Below are 16,828 nucleotides of genomic sequence, written 5' to 3'. Positions count from 1 at the left end.
TGTACTTTCATGAAATTTAGTTCTCTTTTGGCATTTAAATTCTGATTGCTCAGAGAAGAATGACATTGGCAATATTGGCAAAATCGGTCCTCGCTCAACGACGAATCATTCCCGAACCGGGCATATTCGCCTTTGTTTCTTCCCTTTTCTTTTTGTGGCAAAATACGTGAAAGTATCCTTAAAAGAACGGACAGATCTTTCACATCGAAGAGGGAAGCGCCGAGTTCGGCGGCTCTTTTCAATGTTGGAGAGTGTACGGGTCCCCTAAATCACGCAGTCACGAACAGAGTGACAGAGGCCTTCGCACGACAGACTACCTACATGTATACATGCATATACATATGTACTTTACATATGCTTTTCGACAGGTGGTGGTGATTACAATCGCTGGACCTACACGAACGGATACGTGAACTCGCCGGCCTGGCACATGCATTACCGTGTGAACCAGGTGCGTAACGTAATGGTTCACGCAACACCACGCACCCTGACTAATCGATTTTTACCGCTGTACCCACGTTGAACGGGAAGCCATACACCGCACACTGTTCAGGCTAAGAAAGTACCACGCTACACGGCAGTGAGGCTCGCGCGAGTAGACGCGCGGCCGCACGCACCAGAGGATCGCGAAACAAGATCATTGACAAAAAAAAAAAAAGAAAAGAGAAAACACGAAAGAAAAGACCAAAGTCCCGAGCGTACCGAGCTTCTATTCTTCGTCCCTTTACAGTTTTCTCGAACGTTATAACACTTTGCGATCGTTTGATTTTCACGCAGCACTTTCACGGGATTGTGATTCTTGCGATTGAGAGGGAGGTAGGAAGCCGCGAACATTTTGTGCTCTCTTGTTGTTACAGCGTAATACTTGTAAAAATTCTCTACTGTCAAAAAAGAAAGAAAAAGATCCAGATTTAGCGACACACGGAGTGCGCAACATTTATATATATATTAATACCATCAATGTATATATATCTGGACAATGTATATTATACGTCCAGATGCGCATGTACAGAAGCGCCACGAAATTCCGTATTTTCCTACCGTCAGTATTTTCCCTGTTCTCAGAGGACAGAGGATTGAGGATACGCGTTTCGCCTATGCGAATAAAACATGTTGTCCCCTCTTCCGTTTTTCGTTTGAGTTGAACCTTTCGTTATCCAGCTTCTCTTTCTTTGTCAGCATGTTTCTCTGCTTCGTTAATTCCGTTCCGTAGCGAAATCTCTTGTCCTTAGATCTTAGACGCACTTAACTCCTCACCTCATGATATTTATTCCAAAGATCGTCACGTTGCTTATGATCCAAAAAAAAGAAGAAGAAAAGAAAAAGCATCGAAGACAGTCCCGCTGTTTGAAATATGATATTATACCGGACTTTCGTGTATGCACAAGATATCCGCAAGATGTTTACTAAATCTTGACACACCCGCACTGCACTTTTAGATTGTTGCAATTTGATTTTCTAGAAACGCGTCTCAATGCGCTTCTTAACGCTGTCGTTAAAATAATCCCGCAATTTTCGATACCTTTTACGAATTAAATATACTGTACCAATATACTGTACAGTTGTGTGACACGTATTTCCGATTGTATATATACGCGACGTTGCATCAGCTGAACTCGAAGAGTTCCCATCATCATTTAACTCTTGTAGTTTCAAGCAATTCACCCTCAAAAACGTCACCCCCTCACATTTTTGCATTAGCCACATTAGTCTGTTCTATACATATACATATATATATATAATAGTTTATTGTTCCTGCCTCCCTGCCTAGAGCGTGCGTAGAGATGTGAATTTCACTCATACGAGCATACAAAGTTACATTAATCGAACGATCGCGATACGGCACCATTGATGGTACGCTACATATTTTCTACAAAGGACATCTCCCCGAAGGTCGGCAGGGGCATGAGATATTTTCCGAAGTAGCGTGTCGGAATGCCTCGAGAGAAAACGAGAGAGAAAGAAGACACGAATTCATCAAGACGCCAGAAACGTTGAATAATCTAAGCGGTGGAATATTCGCAGATCAGCTGCGACGTCTCTCCGTATGCCAAAAAATCGGAACATTCTCGACCGTTTTGTACTGCCTTACGTTAAGCTGTGATAGCGAGATAAAAAATAATAATAATCTGTGAATTTTTTATTGTTATCGAGTGGAGAAATAGCGCGATCGTCAAACTCACATCTCTAGTTGCAGCGTGGTACTGAACGTTCCCGCATCTTATTGACCATTATTACACGTATACACAAAAAATACACACACACACACACATATACGCTACACGCATACTTCTACGTCAATTATTAACTATTTAGGAACCTTTGGAACCATTACGTAGCGCCCCTGTCACGAATCACGAACGTATTTTGCCACCTGTCACAGTGTCTCGCCACGTCAACCCTTAATCAATTGTGTAAAGTCCGTTCTCGGTCACGTCACCATGCCCAATCAAATGTAATTCTTATTCACAGTATCTTTGCAGTATATGTGTATGGACACCGTAAGAGATCATCCTCGGCTCTCCGGCCCATTTCTCCTCAGTTTATTCGAAGCTTGTACCATTTTCCTCCCAATGGAAGAAGACAGACACCTGAGAGATAGATATAAACAATTTATTTTAAACATTATACCACTATAACGGGAAGTTTCTCAGCGCTCTTTCCCATTTTCAAAATCTGCGAAAGGATCATTCGTGATAACACGACAAAAGGCGCTGAACATTTCATATTGCGGTACTCGACAATTGAAAATTGTTTAATCTCCCTCGGTGTTCGAACGTAGGCTTCTGTCTTCTATGAATCCCCCCCCCTTTCTCCGATAAGTCGAGTTGACATTTACTATACGAATGTACACGAATTTAGCAATAATGCCTGATGCCTGGGGCGAGAAGTTCGCAATTGATGGATATTATCCCTTTGTTTTTAATATGAATTCTAAAGAATCATCCTCCGTGCTTCTCAATATCGTATCTCGATAGTGGTTCAGGGGATCAATATATTAAATATAACCCGAGCGTGACAGCCGAACGACTGTTATGTATCGAGTAGTCAATCGCAGAGAAACTCACGATGGATATATGTTATAAATAGTTGACCCTCTATTGCATCACGTTTGTCATAGGCAAAAATTTGAATAAATGTAACAGAGCACATTCGATTTGGTTATGAATATCTTAGTATTTTGGAAAAATGTTTCGATAACATCGTAAAACAAGCCAATCTTGTTACAGGAAACACGCAGGATTTAATTATTTTTTGATACAAATTTGCTGCCTCTTTATCTACAAAGTTGACTGACATCAAGAGAAGTCATGCAATACAGGGTTAATGATAATAATAATAATAATAATTTGTGTTTGGCCAGATTTCGTTCTGAGATTGAAGAATTCAATGTAACTGCGATCTAATCCACTTTTTTCGGAATTTAGAGAATTAATCTTAACACTAATCGTAAGAAAGTTAAATCTGTGGCATTTAACTTTTTGCGTTTAAAAAGAGAAAGTATACGGTTCTGTTAAAGTTTGGAAATTCTCTTGTAAATTTTGGAGCTCGTATATTGGGCCAAAATGTAAACACTGGAGAAGTCTCTGGCGAAAAGTGCAAGCGTTAATTTTCATAATATTCGGGTATTATTCAAATTATATGTTGAAGTTTGTAAGATAAAAACAAAGATAAATTTTGCCTAATAACTTTTGGCTGTTCATAACGTAAATGAAGATGAATCAAAGAACTTCGTATTTTCTTGGCACTGTTTATTCACAAACACGTTAAATGTTAGAAGGCACTTTGTACTAACCATTCGTAGAATCATAGAATGATGATAATTTTGATAACTACGGTGAAAAACTTTTTCAAGGTAAAATAGTGCCAAATATTTTGTAAATGGATTCGTCATAATCAGAGAAAGAGAGAATTGAAGTAACGTCAAGTTTTTCTTTTTTCCCAAATTCTACTGCATGCAAATATATATGCACTTAATTTTCTCGCTATGGATATTAATGTGGTTCGATTTCCACATATTTCGGGATAAAGCTGGCCAGTCGTAGATTTAAAACGAACGTTTATGAATAAGCCGTTCATTCGCTGTTCTTACGGAACTCTTTCTACTCTGATTCGGATATTTGTTGAGGATATTTGTCGCGTGTCCAAACGTTACTCGGCTTTGAACCTTATCAAGGATAAAACTCGAACATTTGTATATTAAGCCGGCAAGTTTTTCTATATCTTCGCAAATTACAACGTAAGCATTGTGTTTTTACACCTTGATCTCTCAGTGTCAAACGTTTTTATAAGACTGTCGATTTTAATAACGATATCAAGTCCCAATAGACTCGCGAAGTGTTGATTGATTTACATCACGCGGTGTTGTCATTGAAACTATTGTTTGTCTTCCAGTTCGTATTTTGCTAATTTTGACACCATTTTTCCACTATTAAATACGCTTCATCTCTTCCAATGGCTTTACCAGACTAGCAATAAAGGAGTCCTTGAGAGAATCATCGACCGGACGGTAATCACACGTCGTTGTCGTCCGAACGTAACTTCGAGCTCGCTCATCTTCCGTTTCCGGTCTGCAAAGACGACGTTACTCGCGTGTCAACTGACTTTTGCTTCGATTTGTGAGCGTTCGAAATAATACGACGTCCGTATACGGGATGCCCTATCACTACCGGCTGTCCTTGCCATAGATATCTTCTTTTAATTTTTCCTATTTGACAGCTCGGTTATAGAAGTCTATCCTTTTCGTTAAATTGAAATTCAAGTTGTTTCACCGAGACAAGACGCGCTGAGAGAGGAGATATCACCTTCGTTTCTCTCTTTCTCTCAACGCGATCTTTTCCTTCTTGACAATGTAAAAAAGACTGTTAAAATTTTATCAACCGTTTTAAAATAACTCCGCAATTTTTGCTTTTCTCAGTCGGTCCTACGATATCCGTAGCTGAGACGGCAATTGGTAGCGGTGGGACATCCTGTATACGCGCACACGCACACACGCGTATGCATGTGTAGGTACATATAATTGCGTACAATTTAGGACCCGATTTAACGGTCGGAACGAAAAGCGGTGGACAAGATAATTAGAGCAGGATACACGTACGTCGAGGTGTCCGTCGTGTCGGCGTAACGCTCCCTCCCCATCCTTATCCCCCGTTTGTAATTTGTGTAACACTTTTTGATCGTTTATCGATATACCGTACTTGTTAACGCTATATATATATATATGAAAATAAATATATATAAATATATATATATACATAAAAAATATGTTTGTTTTACGCGGTGATTCCCCCGGTTGAGATGCGCCGTTTCGTCGGTCGTTCGATATATATATCGACCGATTGTGTTCGCACGATATTGAGGCACAGCTCGATGGAGGGACGTGGGGGAATTACCGGCGTCCGAAGGACGAAGAGCGGTACTCCAAGCGTAGGAAATCTATTGTACATTGATTATTGATACATTAATTATAACAATAAATTATATACAAAGTCACATGTCGGATCTGCGTCAGTAATTTCACTTTGGTTTCTGGATGATGTTTGGTTTCTGGAGTATGTTCGTTTCGTTCTCTCGCTCTCTTTTCGTTAAACATTCGTTTTCTACCTGCGTCCACGTTTTTTTTCGTTATCCGTCCACGTGTGGTCAGATTGACATTTTAATTTCGGATCCGACAGAGATTCGCAGCAAGATTCGTTGCTTTCTATTTTTCCTCGTTTTATCCGATTTTTGGCGAATCGAATATTGAATTTCCTCTCCTTCCCCGTGTGCGATGCGGCCTGCTCCTCTTCTTCTCTTTTATTTTGTTTTTTTCGTTCTTCATACCGTATCTCTTTATCGCAATGCCGGATTCGTCGTTCGACACGGATGACATTACGTGTGAGTAATCCCCTTACAATGCCTGTCTTAATTGTGGATATTACGATTTCTTTCTCTTCGTCATTGTTTCACGATACGTCTGCTGAAGTGGCACGAATTCCCGCTTAGTCCGGGCTCTCCGTCGCATTTGCATAATCCGTAAACGAATCTGTATGTACTCTTTATTTGAGCGCTGCAGTTTCGAAAGTTATCTGAGAAAGGAAGTATAAAAATAGAAAAAGAATAATTTACGACCCTGATATGGAAATATTTTATTGAAATGTATTTAAAATTTTCTTTCAATATTGACCATTTTATTATTATTTCATTAATATTTTAGTAAAAATTCAGTTTTCAGTTGAATTCAGCAAAATTTCATTATACCTAATATTTCAAAAAATTTGTTATTACTTTTCAACAGTATAATTTAACATTCCTTATATTTTACAGTATTACATTACATTACATTTTATAAGAAAAATCATGATTAATTTTGAAATACATTCAGTATGTTTCAATAACTTTTATTTCACTTTTCATCGATTTCATAGTACTTTTAGCAAAATATTTCCATCAGGGTAACTGCACGTTCTTAATAATAAAAACGGCATAGTTCCCAAATGTCACAAGACGAATGCAACAATAAAGCGCAAGTGTGTTTCGGGATCAAGGCTGAAAGTATCAAAATATCCTTGATCGTGTGCGATCTCACCGTTATATAAGCCCGAAAGTAATACGGCTATCAATTATCGCGCTCAAAGGTCAGAGTATATATTTTCAAGGCTTCCGAGATTCATGCAAATGCGTTACCGGTCCGCACTCGTATATTGAATGAACTTTATGTCGTTACAGCCAACGCAAAGTACGGGCGGAGTAGCTTATTCTTATAGTTGTACCGCATATAATCTCTTTCTGTTGTTCTCGTTACGTCTTCCTCCCCGTGGAGGAATCCGAATTCGATCGGAGATTCTCTCGTTGCTGAGGAATTTCCGTTCGCCCGTTTTGCGAATATCGTGCGACCTCTCGTCATGATGATCCTTATTTCCGCATGCGATTTGCGTCAGTGGAATAATGTAGAATACTGTTACATTATGGATTCTTAACGTTAACTTTATCCGGCTTCTAATCACCGTTTTATTAGTCGGCTTATTACTTAGAACACGGTACTTTATAGACGTGCTTGGGCATGAATTTTCATAGGAATGAAACCGCATATATTGGCTTTGATGTCTCATTTATTTATTAAAAATCGCTTACTCGACATTATCTGCACTCTTCACTTGCATCATTGCCTTTGTATTATGATCTGCGCAAAGAAAATAGGTTTTTTTTTAATTCTTGAATTAAAAAGCACGTATCTCATTAAGATTTTCAAAGTTAGTCACAGAGCGTCTTTATTTAAAATACACTCTAAAATTTATACTTATTCGCCTCATAACGTCGCTAAATGATTATTACTTCTAATGAGATGAGAGAGAATTCTTAGAACAGAGTCTACGACAGAGATATTGAAAGTTTAATTTTGCTGAATCAAAAGTAGCTATTAATTTTTACTTATAAATTTCTTGATGTTTATTAATACATCGAGAATAATTGGGGGGGTAAAACCCATAGTGGTGTAAGTCAATATTTTAAAAAATTTGACTTACACCACTACTATGGCTTTTACTCCTCCAATTGTAGATTCACATGAAATTAGTATTATTATAGACATTTGTAGATTCATCGAATCCATGCCACTGATTCATCGAATAATTTTCCCGAAACTTTATGTTGCATTTGACTCAGCCATCAATACTTATTTTCGATTTTGCAAAAAATCACAATAAAAAAAAGAATAAATATAGATAGTGCACTATAGCATGCGTGCCTATTATATACATACACTTATATATATCGGGTTTTATTCCTTCAGATGTTTCCTGGGGACACCTGTTTTATCTATTTTTTTTATTTCTCGTACTCAGCGGCACTTCTGTTTCTTCCTAGGGGTTGCCTAACTGATATTTATTTGCAGATGTCCAAGCCGAAAAGCAGGCGATATCTAATCAACGGGAGAACAATAATTCTGTGTACGCCGCTGAGAAATCGCCGGATAAACGGACGACGAACGGCGGAGTCGAGATGAACAATGCGAGCGTCGTAAATTCGCCGGATCTCAGCCCGATAAAGAATGTACGAAACGGGGAAGCGGAGGAGGCGGAAGTCAGAAAAACAAAGGTAGGTTTGTCGTTTAAGAATACGACTATTGCCGTGTTTTTTCAACGACAATTCTATAAGAACAGCAATAAAGAGTTACTATTTTTCTGTCCAGAGATGGCCAACCGATAAAGCTTATTACATAGCCAAGGAGCTCCTCATGACAGAACGAACTTACAAGAAGGACTTGGATGTTATTAATGTGGTAAGTAAAGCTGCGCTACCTCTTCTAAGCTAGCAGGACCAAATCGGCAGAATCAAACCGGACCTATCAGAATATTTAGTACCCATTTTGTACTAATTTGTACCATACAAATAAACTTAATACATATATTTATCCCTTCTGCTAAAAAAATAACTCACCGGCCGATGCGCAACAGCGGAGTTGTAAGTTGTAATCCTGCATTAATCTGTAACATAACAATATTTTTACATTAAAGTAGGTGTCCAAGATAATATTATCTAATTAACGAATATCATGTAATGGACGAATCAAAAGTTGCGCACTTGAGAAAGTGGCGGATATTCCGTCACAGGACTGACAGGACTGACAGGACAGCAAAGTAATAAACGAATAACAATTTAACTACTCACCCCACGGTTGCTCCGCCGTCGCCCGATGCCTCCCCAGGCCTCCTCCTCCTCTCCACGATTCACCAGGTCCTACTCCGTTGCAGCGATGGTCCGTTGGCCGGTTGGCGCACTCACTACTCACTGACGACGTTCACGAAAATCGACGATAAGATCGCGTCGCTTATGATCGCGCGATATTTTCGACACTTTGCACGACACTTCCGGCATTAATCTCGCGACGCAACGGAAAATTACGGCGGAGAAGCTGTATGATCCGCTCGACGCCATCTCCGTCGGCCCGTGCCGCGATCTCCCGCAGGTAGACGAACATGGCGGAATTTCGTAAATCGTCACTTCACTCGCGACGTTCACGAAAATCGACCGATATCGTCGCTTATGATCGCGCGACACTAAAGGCACGGCACTCCCGGCATCAATCTCGCGACGCGGCAACGGAAAAAAATTACGACGAAGAAGCTGCGAACGAAGCTGTATGATCCGCTCGACACCCGTCGGCCCACGTCGGCCCGTGCCGCGATGTCCATTGTCCCGCAGATAGACGATAACATGGAGACGACGTTCACGAGCGAAAATCGACGACATCGTCTCTTCGTCTCTTATGATCGCGCGACACTAAAAAGGCACGGCACTCCCCTGACTCCCCGGTATTAATCTCACGACACGGACGCGGCGCGTACTTTATTACACTTATTATAGGCTGCGTTCGCTTTGATTGCTTTCGGAACGTAACCGATGGTCCAATGAGAAAAATTCGTTATCGAAAAAGAAATTCTCTCATTGGGCCATCCGACATAGGCGACATATGACTGATTGTATTAGAACTAGAACCAGCCTTAAATGAACATTCGATGTATCACATTTTTCTGTAATCTGAATAATCGGACCTGGCGATTCGTACTTATATTACTCTGCGATGTGCGATCCGCGAGCAACGACATCAGAAATCAGAACGGGCCGCGGGCGCCTTGGTAACATGAGCAGTGGGGATAGAGAGGGGTAGACTTTATGCGAACGCATACCCGGCATACCGAACTAACCGACCACGCACCGTGTGTAGTGTGTAGTGTGTATTCACCTTACCCCCACTCTATCCCCACTACTCATGTTTACCGCGACGCCCGTGACCTGTTCTGACGTCAGACGTGTCGTTACTCCTGCTCCCGCTCCAGCTCCCATATCGCATATATCGCGGAGTAAATACACGAGTCGCCGGGTGTCGCCTGTCGCCGGGTCCGATTGTTTAGCTTGCGAAAAACTGTGATACATATATCGAAAGTTCATTTAATTCATGTGCTTCGAGGAATTTATACGGATACCGAGGTATATCGCATTTGATTACATTTTTTCGGATAATCCGTAGTTAATCAAAGTCGCGTAATCGCGTAATCGCGTTCTCGAGACAGTTGCTCCACGGAGTAACGGAGGACGATCGAGGAGAGGAGAACGGGGCCTGGGAGGCATCGGGCGACGGCGGAGCGACCGTGGGGTGAGTAGTTGTTAATTTTCTTATATATTAGTTTTTAACTACGGTGCAATTTCGGGTCGAGTCTGATCTCCGGCGTATGCGAGATATTACGTCGCGAACGTCGCGTCTCTCTCTTATTCGCACGGTCGCAGTATTATTTGCACAATTTTTCGCTTTAAAATCAGATATTTGTTAAAATGACGCTTTAAAAACGGGCAATAATTATTTACTTTGATAATTATTTACTGTCGATTATCTTGGACGTAGCTTTAATATAAAAATATTTCTTTTGTTACAGATCAACGCAGAATTACAACTCCGCTGTTGCGCATCGGCCGGAAGGTTATTTTTTTAGCAGAAGGGATAAATATATGTATTAAGTTTATTTGTATGGTACAAATTAGTACAAAATGGGTACTAAATATTCTGATAGGTCCGGTTTGATTCTGCCGATTTGGTCCTGCTAGCTTAGAAGAGGTAGCTGCGCTTCGTTTTTAGAGCTAGGGAACAGTCAGTTGAAACAAGTCCAGTTTAGAAGGACGGTAGATCTAAAGGGACAGAAAGAGGACTCACAAATTTTAACTTGTGACTTATATTTATGTGCAGTGGTTCCGCGAGGAAGTTTCTCGGGAAGCGGCATTGGAAGGGGAGTCGGTAGTCTCTTTAGTCGAGCTACTCGCCGACGTGCACGGACCCTGCCTTCAAGAAATGGAGGCACGGCTGGCACGCTGGGAGAGCAACGCCCGTCACAATATCGGTGACTTTTTGTACAATACGCTTTTGAACGTCCTGCCTCTCTATGACCAATACCTGGAGAATCTGATCCCGGTGTTAGAGAAAATGGAATACTCCATGCGAACGTCGCGACGCTTCGACCAGCTCTGCCGCGATTTCGAGTCGCAGAAGCATTGCTACCTGCCATTGACTTCATTCCTTTTGAAACCTTTACAACGATTACTGCATTATAATAGTATTATCGATAGTGAGTGTGAAATCAGATTTGTAACGTATGTACGATAATAATTCTTAATTTCTCAAAGTGGCGCTCTTTTAGGACTATTGGATCATTATCCAAAGGATCATACCGATTTCGAGGATTGTTTGGCGGCGAGAGACAGACTCGGCGAGACATTGCTCGAAGGGCTCACGATTATAAATCAAGCGGTTAGAAAATTATTGCAATTATTATTGTTTGATACAAGAATGTAATAAATGAAGTAAAAGAAAAGGATCTATTTTTTACTGGAAATACTTTTTTTTTTTACTAAGGTCAGTTATGTCAATTTTAATTTTAATTTTTTGTAAATTTTTTATTTGTAGGAAAATCTGGTGCAGTTATGCGAAATGCAGAGAGACATCACTGGCTTTGATAATTTGGTACAAGAAGGCCGAAGGTTTATCAGACTTGGATGTCTGCAGAAATACAGCCGTAAAGGTTTCCAACAACGCATGTTCTTCTTGGTAAGTCTCCTACATATTTCTTATTGATTAGTATGATAGCAGCTGAATTTATCGTATTTATTTTTCCAGTTCTCGGACGTGTTATTGTATACATTCCGTACGCAACAACCAACACAATGTTTCCGCGTGCATGGCCAATTACCGTTAAAAGGAATGAAGATTCAAGACGCGGATAATAAGACTGGAACAGATTTCGCTTTTATTGTCGACGGACAAGGAAATCAGTAAATATCAAATTCTTCGAATTACATTGTATATTATTACGGAAATAATAGCAAAGTGTAAAATACACTAAAAGATACTAAGTGGTTGTTAAAAGGTCATATCGTTATTGAGGAGTCAACTAGCTAAACTGATTTTATTGAAGCATGTGTGCTATTAATGACAGCCATCAGTACGATTGTGACCTCAACTTGAACGAATATGAACTCGTCGTGTTAAAGCGAAGACATTTTAAGGGACAGAAATTATATTGAAATTTAAAGCAAATATTTTTAGTGTTATATTATTAAAGTTAAAAATATAACAGAAGCCAAAAAAGACAATATAAAATTTAAATTATTTTATTTTTGTAGGTCATTGACAGTTGCAGCGAGCAACGAGGAAGAAAAAGAGAGGTGGATAGAAGATTTGAACATGGCTATAACACAGATCGATGCGGACGCAAAAATGCCGTATTTAAGTTTAAAGTCTTGTAGTAAGTAACTGTTAAGTAATACAAAGTATATCACAATATCTGTACCGAGCGAAAAAATCTTCTCAGCTTCCTTTTTTAATAAAAGGAGATTTCTTCTAAGTTTTTTTTCTTTGTGCAAAAGTTCTAGGTTCAGCCGACGAAATGGGAGATAGTGTAGGATTAGAAGTAGATCGAACTAGTTGCGGTGGTGCAAAGGCCTCACAACGTAGCAATACTGCAGTTCACGTTTGTTGGCATCGTAATACAAGTATTAGTTACAGCGATCAACTACGAGCATTTCAAGTATGTTAAAGTTTCGAATAATATTGGTAAATCACTGATGCCTTGATTGATATACTTGGATATACCTTACATAGAAACTGATTAATGATGTGTTTGTTACGTTTCTTCACTGTTTCAGAACCAGCTTAGCGGATTTCTTCTACGGAAATTCAAGAATAGCAACGGTTGGCAAAAGCTTTGGGTCGTATTTACTAACTTCTGCTTATTCTTCTACAAATCTCATCAAGACGACTTCCCATTAGCTAGTTTGCCATTATTAGGATATACTGTTTCTACACCATCAGAAAAAGATGGGATCAACAAGGACTTTGTATTCAAGTTACAATTCAAGAACCATGTATATTTCTTTCGAGCGGAAAGTGATTATACTTTTGGAAGGTAAATATACAGAGAGTCTATGTAATTTTGAAAAGCTAAAATTTATGAGAAATACAATGATAAATTTTATCTTTAGGTGGATTGAAGTAATTCGAAGTGCAACTCAACAGAGTCATGTACCCGCTAGTATGAATGGAAAAGAAGAGTACTAAACGAAATCTACGAAATAATGGAATAATTGTGTTAAGAAGAAGTAATTATAAAGATTATGGCATCATGCTACAAAGTATGATTATAAAATGATATATAATGAGAAAATCTAAATCTTTGGCCTTATATATGAAATCAAAAGAGAGTCGTAATTGGTGATATCTTGGATAGTATGTCTCATAAAAAATGATTGTATACAGTTTTCTGGAAGAACAACTTATTTTCAATCACACTGTTTTTTACTCTTAAGCTATTACTCTACTCTACTATTCTGCTAGTGAAATATTGCAAGCATTTACTTAAATATTTAATCATGATTTTTAAGTACTGTTTTTTCAGACTTAAGTCATTCTTCCAAAGAAAACTTGATAATTTTGAAGACAAAAATCATATACAAGTGATATATAAAAATATAATGAAAAGTATAGAAAATTATTTAGAGATGAAAATATAAAAAGAAACTTTTTTATACAAGTCGCAGGACTTTTTGATATGTGATTTATGCTTTTAATATAAACTTAAAAAATGGCATTACAATGTATATAAACGAGTGACTGGAATCTCGATATTATGTCAAGTTTATGGAAAATGTTATTCGTAGAAAAAGAAAGAGATGAATCTATATATATGTATAAATATAAAAATATGTAAATATGGTATTTACACAAATATTAATTGTTCGCGTTTAGAAGTTTTTAAATAAAACTTTTTTTATATCTGTTCTTTATTGAGCGACAGTCGCGCAGATGATAAGTTGTAGTGTCATAGCAATACAATATTAAGTAATATATTTTTGAATATTACCTTTTAAGAACAAATGTTCTTTTTATATAATTTACTCATTAAAAATAATTGATTGCTATAACGCGATTATCATCCAGTATAAAATGGATATAATACATAATGTTAGAATTATATCCAGATATATTTACACTAATAGCGCGTTTTTGGATCACATTCTGTTATAACGTAAGCGAAACTCAATGAAAATCACGAAAAATTATGCGTATATTAATATCGGACCAATTTTACAATCAAATCTGCTTATAATGATTTTCAAATAAGACAATTTTTGTTAATGTTTTTCTCTTTTGTGTGATTTAATTCATATTAGCAAAATGTATAAAATGGGAAAATATTTATGTTATAAATCATAGATCTAAGAAAATGCTTCTGAGTTTTAGTAAATGGTGCCATTGCGCTTTTTAGAAACAATCTATGATATAGTTTCTGCACAAAGAGAGATTTGAAGTTCTCTTATAAGATGGCTATATACATGCGCTATATAATATATTTTTATTATCTCTATGTTGAGCGGCTATTTAATTAACAGAATTTATAATCTCTAAGCTGTACCTCTGCCTGAATAATGAATCAAAGAGACGAATAATCATTAAGTTAAGCTTAAGTTAATTGTTAAGCTTGCTTAATGTATTTAGACTATATAAAAGTCTAAAAAAGATATCATGAGAATGTATTGATTTATTGAATTACTCTTTATTAGTCAGATAACATTTAAAAAGACATCTTTCGGATTTGAGGAGGTTGTTTATTGTATAATTTAGATTATATAATTAATATACAAGGTGGGCCAAAATACTAGTTAAACCGTTATGTTAAAATCAGTAAAGTACTCGATTAACTTTCAAAGTCCTTCTTCTTGAAAACGAGATCTTGTTCAAAAAAAATTTATTCTACCATTTCGGTTTATTTTGAGTCGCAGAATCACACTTCCTGATTGTATTACGTATTTCGGCCGACATTGTATAACATCAAAAGAGAGAGAGAGAGAGAGAGAGAGAACATGGAAAGAGAATTAGTTATATATATATATACTGCCAGGCTGGAAATCCGTAAGTAAAATGAAAACTTAGCTGACACTATGAAATATCTGCGTAGAAATTTGTTAAAAGTAAATCATAGACTGGTCCCCAAACCATTATCTTTGCCTCGTTAAGCGTCTGATGTACAATGCTTTCTGAGTGTTCAACAATCTAATAGATACATATACGTTCGTAAATAAAATAAAGACAAACTCGAATATTAGCATATTAAAGCGTAAATATTTGACTCATTTTAAACGCAAAGAGTGCAACTCCGAAAGGACAATTTTATAATGTATCTACAATGATAAGAAGTTGCGATATTGTAACGTTTAGATTCAACAATGAGGTTGAAAGTAGAAAAGACCGAGATCACATTCTAATCAGATTAAAGTGCATTAGACAAATCATATCAGAGCATAAGTTATATAAGTAAGTAGCGTTTGTCATAACAGATTTATCCTCTGTATACCCATTTTTTCAATCTTTCGATCTTAATTACTTCTTGGTTTAATCCGTCGATTCCGGTATCGAAATAGCCCATCTATTTCACCTACATCGTATATTTCGAATTTCGAATACATCTTCCTTAAATTATTTCTTGCAGCTAAGATAAACAAGCGAATGTAATAAGTGAATGTCATAATTATGTATTATCATGTTTTGCTGCAATAAACCATATATCAGTGCGATTGCGCCTACATTTTTTTCTTACTCATAATAACAGTTATTTTCTGGAAGACATTAGAAAGAGATGGAAATTACGAATTCGGCAGTACGTATTGGTCGTTTTTTAATTAATCTCGTGAAGTATATGTACCACAGGATCACAGAATCTTTCTCGATCAAACTGATTCATCGATGGTTTTCCTTGAACGTATTTAACATAACTAAATTGCTTTATATGCTTTCTATGTTTATATAATACGCACTGTGATTCTACATATGTTGACAAATCATTAAGATGGAACGCAAGTCAATACCTGGTAAAAAATTTTTCGTATACAAATATGCATAAATATGTGTAATTATATATTAAATCAATATGTGTCCATATATGTTTTCTTTCTCTTACACAATCTCTCTGTTCTTGTAAACAGGAAAATAATAATAAAAAAAGAATTACAAATATAATTAAAAAAATAATTTCAATGTTGAATTTGAATTTGTTTTCACTGTTGAACTGAATTTGTTTCTTTAAATTATTTTTTAATTATTTTTGTTATTATACGAACAGCGATTATACAAAAGAAAGAAAGCATGTATGGACATATTATATAGGTATACATATATATAAATATAAAAAATTTTTCTCGGATAGAGAATGCCAAAAATATTGAAAAGTGCGATTTTAAGTAATAAACGCGGCGATCTCTTTCAATTTCGCAAAAAAAATAATAATACGGCCGGCGTAAAACTGCGAAAGGATATTCGGTAGCGTCGAGTATATTAAAAATGAAGATTAATTTCTCAGGAAATAACGTCTCTTCACGATGATTCGTGAGAAGCGGTTTTTCCGCACGGATGATACCTATAACAAGGTAAATGAAAGAAAATAAAAAGTAATGATCCTGCTAATGTAGCCTCGAGTTTATATCTTTACAAATACGATCGAAAATACGCGACGGCGGCGGCGTCACGTTGCTCATAAATCGCGTGTATGAGTCAAACATGAAACAAAAAACCAGTTCGTAATGTATGCTAAAACATTTCTGGCCCGCTCTACGAGTCAGGTTTAAATTTTTATTTACGCCGCACTTGAGGTATAAACTTTTATTCTCACCGCACATGGAGTATAAATTTTTATTCGCGCCGCATTTGAAATATGAATTTTTATTCGCGTTGCACTTGGGGTATAAATTTTTCTTCGCGCCGCCGTTAGGGTACGAATTTTTTAATCAACCGTTAGTGTATAAAATTTTT

General features: G+C 37.3%; 1 protein-coding gene across 2 annotated transcripts; it reads left to right on the top strand.

Annotated features, from left to right (window-relative positions):
* Nucleotides 1–132: 132 nt before the first annotated feature.
* LOC139825212 (FERM, ARHGEF and pleckstrin domain-containing protein 1-like) lies at nt 133–15,597 on the top strand. 2 transcript variants are annotated; one of them, XM_071797757.1, is made up of 11 exons: nt 133–451; nt 7,874–8,076; nt 8,171–8,260; nt 10,721–11,096; nt 11,169–11,278; nt 11,435–11,575; nt 11,645–11,799; nt 12,151–12,272; nt 12,394–12,554; nt 12,673–12,932; nt 13,009–15,597. In XM_071797757.1, the coding sequence occupies exons 2-11, from the start codon at nt 7,981–7,983 to the stop codon at nt 13,082–13,084; spliced, it is 1,587 nt and encodes a 528-aa protein (XP_071653858.1). In that variant the 5' UTR covers nt 133–451; nt 7,874–7,980; the 3' UTR covers nt 13,085–15,597. The 2 variants fall into 2 exon arrangements, with proteins under 2 accessions (XP_071653858.1, XP_071653857.1); XM_071797756.1 differs by lacking the exon at nt 133–451 and adding an exon at nt 519–5,877.
* The last annotated feature ends 1,231 nt before the right edge of the window (nt 15,598–16,828 follow it).

This window comes from Temnothorax longispinosus, chromosome 2 (genome assembly GCF_030848805.1).
Source record: "Temnothorax longispinosus isolate EJ_2023e chromosome 2, Tlon_JGU_v1, whole genome shotgun sequence".
NCBI classification, from domain to species: Eukaryota; Metazoa; Arthropoda; class Insecta; order Hymenoptera; family Formicidae; genus Temnothorax; species Temnothorax longispinosus.
The sequence above is the reverse complement of the archived record's forward strand: the minus strand, read 5'-3'. Positions and strand labels throughout refer to the sequence as shown.